The 6,078-nt window shown below is 55.7% G+C and overlaps 1 protein-coding gene across 3 annotated transcripts in view; it reads left to right on the top strand.

Moving 5' to 3' along the window:
• The window catches only part of LOC146596418 (immunoglobulin superfamily containing leucine-rich repeat protein-like), a 5,090-nt gene extending 770 nt beyond the window's left edge, over positions 1-4,320 (top strand). For all 3 annotated transcript variants that reach the window (XM_085304002.1, XM_085304001.1, XM_085303999.1), the window contains exon 2: positions 1,505-4,320. In XM_085304002.1, coding sequence (XP_085160128.1) covers positions 1,513-2,778 — 1,266 coding nt within the window. In that variant the 5' untranslated portion in view covers positions 1,505-1,512 and the 3' untranslated portion in view covers positions 2,779-4,320. The remainder of the gene's footprint in view (positions 1-1,504) is intronic.
• Positions 4,321-6,078: the final 1,758 nt, after the last annotated feature.

Raw genomic sequence — 6,078 nt, 5'->3', positions numbered from 1 at the left:
GGGAGGCTGGCGGAAGGGCTCCGGGCTCGGGGGGTCCCGGGACGGTGCTGCGAGGAGCGTGAGGACAGAGCCGGGAGCTGCGGCCGGGGAGCGCCCACRGCGCGGCCCCCGCGGCACGACCCCTCCTTAGGTAGCCGAGCTGGGGCGGGACAGGGCTCTGCCCGCGGGGCTGAGCTCCCGGCCCTGCTCCCCAGTGTGTCCCACTGCCGGAGGCATCAGCACCTGGTGGCCAGGGGATCTGCCCCTGCAAACGAGGAGCCAACACCTGACTGAGCCGGTGGGGCTAGAGCACCCAGAAGCTGAACCACCCAGGGGGCTTTAAAAAATCCAGGCCCCCTCATGCTGCTGGGCACTCACATTTCCTCGGGCTCCAGGAGCCCTTTGGGATCCTTCCCCATCCCTTGAACTCCAGCTCAGGTCTTGCGTGTCCCTGTGGAGCCCATAGAATCAGGATGGGGCCCTCYGTGTCCCCGTTCGTCCATCCCACCCCAGCTTTTGCAACATCAAATCTTCTCCCCCCAGCTGTTGTGAAGGGCTTCTTATACAGTGTCTTTATTGCCAACGAAATCTCCCCCCTCCTGCTCCAAATGACAGGGCTGAGGAATGGAAGTAGCAGTAAAACTTGCCTACAAGACAAAGGGGTCATGCTGCCAGCTCCTCGCAGAGCAGCAGTTAACCTTTTCCATGGTAGGACACGGCCACCATATGGTGAGAGCTGTACGCGTACACGGTCCCCTAYGCAGGGGACGGACAAGGGCAAGCCATCAGGAAGGGGAGTAAGGAGTTAGCAGTGAGATTAGAAGCCAGAGACATTTAGCTCTAAAGACTTCCAGCAGTCAGGGACCCCAATCGCTCTTGCTGGGAAAAAGCCATTTAGAGACTGTTTTTTTTCCATGATGTGGAAAATGTGGAGATTGTGGGTTGGTTTGAGGTCTGAAAGTGTGCTGAAAATCCTGAAAGCGTGATAGCTTGGGGAAAGAGGACAGCTGAGGCTGCTTCTGAAAGTATTTTGATGCTCTGCCTGGACTAATTTTAGYAGAAATAGAATAGACTGTTCAGGTAGAAAGAGCCCTTCCCACTCAAAACCCRAAGGGGCATAGGGTTTCCAAAAGAGCCTGTTTACCTGGGGAAAAGGGCCCGGGCTGGTGACATTTTGTGAAAGATTAATTGAAGAAACATTTCCTGGGGGGTGGGGGGAGAGGGGAAAGGGAAGGAAATATTTTAGTGGGGAGTTTCTGGCCAGCTCTTCTCACATAGGTATTTGAATGCTCTGTTCTTTGCATGAAAATGCCTTACTCAGATTAGGGAATATTTTAAATAGCCTCCTTACCACAGCAGCTGAATTTCTGTGGATAATCACATGGATGTTTCAGTCCTTTGCTGTTTCCTGTTATTACTTGGCAAGGAAAAAGCAAATCCCCAACTCAGCTAGACCCACAGCCATGTCCCAGGGAGACAGAGMATGTGGCATCCTGTTCACTGCCCTCCCTGTCTCTGTTCTCAGGAGGAAGGATGAATCTGCTTCTCTGCTGCCTTGGCATTGCCGCTCTCCTTAGGTCCAGCCTGGCCTGCCCCAGGACCTGTACTTGCTCCATAAAGAAGAACGGACGCCTGCTGGCGGAGTGTGCCTACAAGGATCTGCAGGAGGTGCCAGAGGGGCTGTYGCCCAACGTGACAATCCTCACTCTGTCGGCCAACAGGATCAGCTCGCTCTGGGAGCGTTCTTTCTCCGAGGTTCCCGAAGTGCAGTCGCTGTGGCTGGGCTACAACCAGATAAACTCCATTGAGCCAGGCACTTTTGCACAGTTGGTGCATTTGAAGAACCTGGACCTGAGCCACAACAAGATTGTGGATTTCCCCTGGAAAGATCTCCGCAACCTCAGTGGCCTGCAGATCCTGAAGATGAACAACAACCGCCTGGCCAGGCTGCCYCGGGACGCCTTCTACTCCCTGAAGGACCTGCGATCCCTGTGGCTCAATGACAATGATCTGACCACTCTGGCTGAGGGCACTTTTGACAACCTACCCTCCTTGTCCCAGCTGCAGATCTTCAACAACCCCTTCAATTGCTCCTGCAAGGTCTTCTGGCTGAAGAAGTGGACTGAAAACACCTCTGTCTCCGTCACCAAGGGGGGGTCTATCCTGTGCGTGGCTCCCAGCAGGCTCAAAGGGAGGGCTGTAACTGACATCCCCGACCACTACTGCGTTGCCCCCTCTGTGCAGCTCACTTACCTCTCCAATCTGGACAACACCGTCATGTACGATGGCCTCACCCTCACTCTGCACTGCAGCGTGGCGGGCAATCCCCCACCACAGATCAGGTGGAAGATCCAGACCTCCAGCCGGAGCATCGAGATCAATGGGCCCAACGTGGCAAGAAATGGGAACATCCTGCGTCCTGAGCTCTCTAAGCAGAGCCAGGAGCACTTCCTGGTCTTTAAGAATGGCACCATGGCCATYCCCAACTTCAGCAAAGATGATGAAGGCATCTATACCTGCCTAGCTGTCAATGATGTAGGCACGCGGGAGGTCTCAGTCAACGTGGCCTTGGCTGGGTCAGAGAATCCAGCTGATGACCTGCTCCGAAATGCCCCCCAGGCCAGCCACCTGGGAGGTCGGAGCTGCTACAAGGGAGATGAACTGGATCCCTCTGGTGCCGGAGAGAAGCTGGTGATCGTTTACCATATGCCAAGGGAGTCAAAGAGTAAGGCTGGAGGAGTGTCTCAAATCTGGCTGGGGACCCTGCTCCTGACTTTGGGCATCACTCTCTGTTGTTGAAGGAAGGAGAAGGAAAYAGTGCCTTGGGGCTTCCTTCTCTTGCTGTATCATTTATCTTCACGTAGTGCCATGCGTTTGCTGAGCTTCTGGGAACCGCAGGAGGTCAGGAGTCAAAGGGAATCTGAGACTCAAGCCCAGGCCTAGTATTTCAACCCTTCGATAGATGGGAATCAGGGCTGCGCTCCSTAAGTCAAGAGCTTTAAACAAGCCGGAATGAAATCAGATCTGAGAGCAGTTCTTCACCATGCCTGCCTCCTTCCAGGTGTCAAATCTGCAACCTAACTTAGCTCTCCTCCAAGACCAAAGTACGGCTGCAGGAAAAAAGGCCACCTTTGATGGGGGAAATGGCACCCAGCCTGGGAGCCCATCTCTACCACCACGAGCCCTCCTCCGTCTGCAGTAGCGCACAGCAGTGAGGGAGGGGAGGTGATATTTTGCAAAGAGAATCTCATCAGTCCAACGACACGTAAGGAAAGCAAAGAGCAGATCCCAACAGTGAGCCAGATGGCCAGACACCTGGTCCATTTGCTAGCCAGGCGCTTAACTGTCCTACTACCAACGTCACGCTAAACACTAACAGTATAAAAGCCAGTCTGAGATTGGAGAATTAGCCTTGGTTCAGGGTCCTGGGGTCACTAGGCATGTGGCTCTAGGTGGACAGATATCAGTAGTGCTGTGTAAGCAGTACAGGAATGTTCGGGAGGAGTAAAGGCATGTTGTACCAGGCCACGGGTACGAATTTTTTTGCAGAGCAGTGGAAGCTTTTCCGCTGTCTTCATCCCCATAGGATCACAAACCAGCTCCTGCTGCCTGGATCCTGGGAGCATCCAAGGTGTCTGCACCCTTCCCAGGCATGGAGGCTCTCTGCACTTTGCAGGATCAGGCCCTGCTACACTCTCCCAGGTGTGATATGGCTGATTCTCACCTTTTTCCACTGAAGCCTGTTGTCTGAAATGCTCGGCTGGGCTGGACCCACCGAGCTGCTCTGGCTCCAAACGTGCCTCAGACTTCAGCAACAGGAGGGGAACCGAGCCCAGAGAGACCTAAATCACTTCTCAGTGCTYCTCTCTGATGGGAAGCTGAGCAGAGGCTCAGTGCTGGATGGGGAGGAACTGGTGTGGGAAGGAGGAAGGTAGACTGGTAGCTGGAAAGCCAGGACGACAGAGAGGCTGAGCTGCCCTGCAGTACCATAAACAATTCTCCTTAGCGCTTTAGCATTCCTGTACGGGACATATACGCCGTACCCGTGTGTCCCAGGGTGGCATGGGAGAGCCCGTTGTCTCACAGGAGAGGCTCTGAGCTTCTCTACCCCTCAACCCCAACATAGTGGCAGTCCAACCCTTGCAAAGAGGAGGGCTGTGGGTTCTCCCGTCTCCTGCAGGACCGCTCGTTCCCTGCTGCGCGATGTATTCGTTCCCCGTGCCTTCTGCTAGTGCTTGTCCTGTAGGAGCTATACGGAGATGCCTGCAGACAGATTGCCTTGTATCCGAAGCTGTGTGGACATCTCAAAGCGCCAAGCACAATAAATACCTTTTAAACGAACTGGTGCAAGCTGCCTCTGTGCTGCCCCCAAGCTCCCTGCACCCACCGCTAGCCAGGGTACCAGAGACCTCCCCACAGAGCCCCTTTGCTTCAGGTGGGGTGGGCTCTTGACCCCCCACACCTCTTTGCTTAGTCCTAGGGGGGCACAGGAGGGGGGAAGCCCCTGTCCATAGCCCCTCATGAGCTGTAGCTATAACTTACACCTGCCTTCCCCACTACAGCCCAGGCTTGCACATGACTATTAAGGGCTGGGTAGCAAAGGGAAGGGGACGCRGTAGCCCTTTTTCCTCCACCTCGCCTGAAATCCTCCTCAGATCCAGCCTGCGCTGTAGCATCCCCCCAGGATGGCCCTGGAGGAGGGCACGGAGTCCCCCCCAGCCAGGCTCTCCGCAGCCTGCGTGGGGAGGGGAAGGCAGAGCYGGCAAACTCTGCACGGGCTCGAGCTGTCCCTCACCCGCCTCCCCGCAGCGTTTCCTGCGGGCGCGGGTCGCCGTTACGAGCGTGCACCGAGGTCTCCTGCCTTCCTGCGGTCTCTCGCAGAGGAGAGGGCTCAGCCTGGAGACAGCTAGCACTTCCTCATAGGAAAGGCCTTTGATGCGAACGGGCGGACGCATATTTTTCCCATTACAGGCAGAAAGGGTGAAAAAAAGAAATCCCAGCCCAAACACAAGTGCTGAGAGGCTAAATGCCAGGAAGAGAGTTTCAAGTCTGTTTCRTAGAACTTTTAAAATTTTCAAATCACAGCCTTTCCAGACTTGCAGACTAGCTCATCCTGCGGTCGCCTCAATGTTACTTAAACCAGTGCCCTCCCCTCCCGGCCTGCCTAGGAAAAGGTACGCACGGGCACTTACCCCTGCAACGTCAKCTCTGTTTTGGAGTCGAGGATACAAACATAAAGAGGGGGTTGGGCTCGCAACAGCCRTAAGCCATGCTAGAAAGTCTTCTGGCCCCATGACGACGCTGCCAAATCATCAACTTTGCCAACAAAAATCTTTCTGAAAGCAGTCAGATGTGGCCCTTTCTGCCCGGGTAACCACCTGCAGAGGACACGCCAGTGCTGGAGACAGCCAGGACCCCCTTGCAAAGGGGCTGGAGCCGAGCACAGCCAGCTGCCTGCCAAGCAGCGCCAAACCCCGCCGGCCCCGGCGCGAGCAGACCCCGCAGAGTCGCTTGCGCCCAGCACCGCTACCCCTTGCTTTACCAAAGCGCGTGGCTATTTCACTTCCAGAAAGGTAAATGGCTCCAAGCTTGCCAAGCTTCTGTGTTTACTGGTAGCTCTTATGGCAGGTTATTAGCAATACTAAGCACCTCTCGTTTTAGGTGCACCTAGTAATCCCGTACCTGGCACCGCTGTCCCAATTCACCGCAGAGCTGGAGGCGCTGGACACCACCGTGCAGAAACCAGATAGCACCAGCCCCCGGGACCAACCGCCTCACGGCCCCATCGAGTTTGCTGGTGAAGCCGGGATGGTTTGTACTGTCCATCCCTCACCTCAGCCCAGCCCGGTGCCTGCCAAGACGGCTCCGGAGAGCTGCCGCAGGGAAGGCCACGCTGCTGTGTAAACAGATGCAGAAATCCAGCTCCACCCATGGCCCAGAGCTGCGCAAGATTTCAGGCRTTACCAAGGCCTTCCTCAAAGTCCTAGCAGCTCAGAGGCCAGCGATGTGCTTTAAGTAACGTAGCTGTGCTGAAGAGCCAGCTGAGCAGGGGAAAGGCACAGTGTTGGCCATCGCCGGGCCCTTGCCTTGGGGCGAGCT

Source organism: Rhea americana, unplaced genomic scaffold (assembly GCF_003343005.1).
Source record: "Rhea americana isolate MKP2758 unplaced genomic scaffold, rheAme1 scaffold_201, whole genome shotgun sequence".
Lineage (NCBI taxonomy): Eukaryota > Metazoa > Chordata > Aves > Rheiformes > Rheidae > Rhea > Rhea americana.
This window is presented reverse-complemented; position numbering and strand designations above follow the sequence as displayed.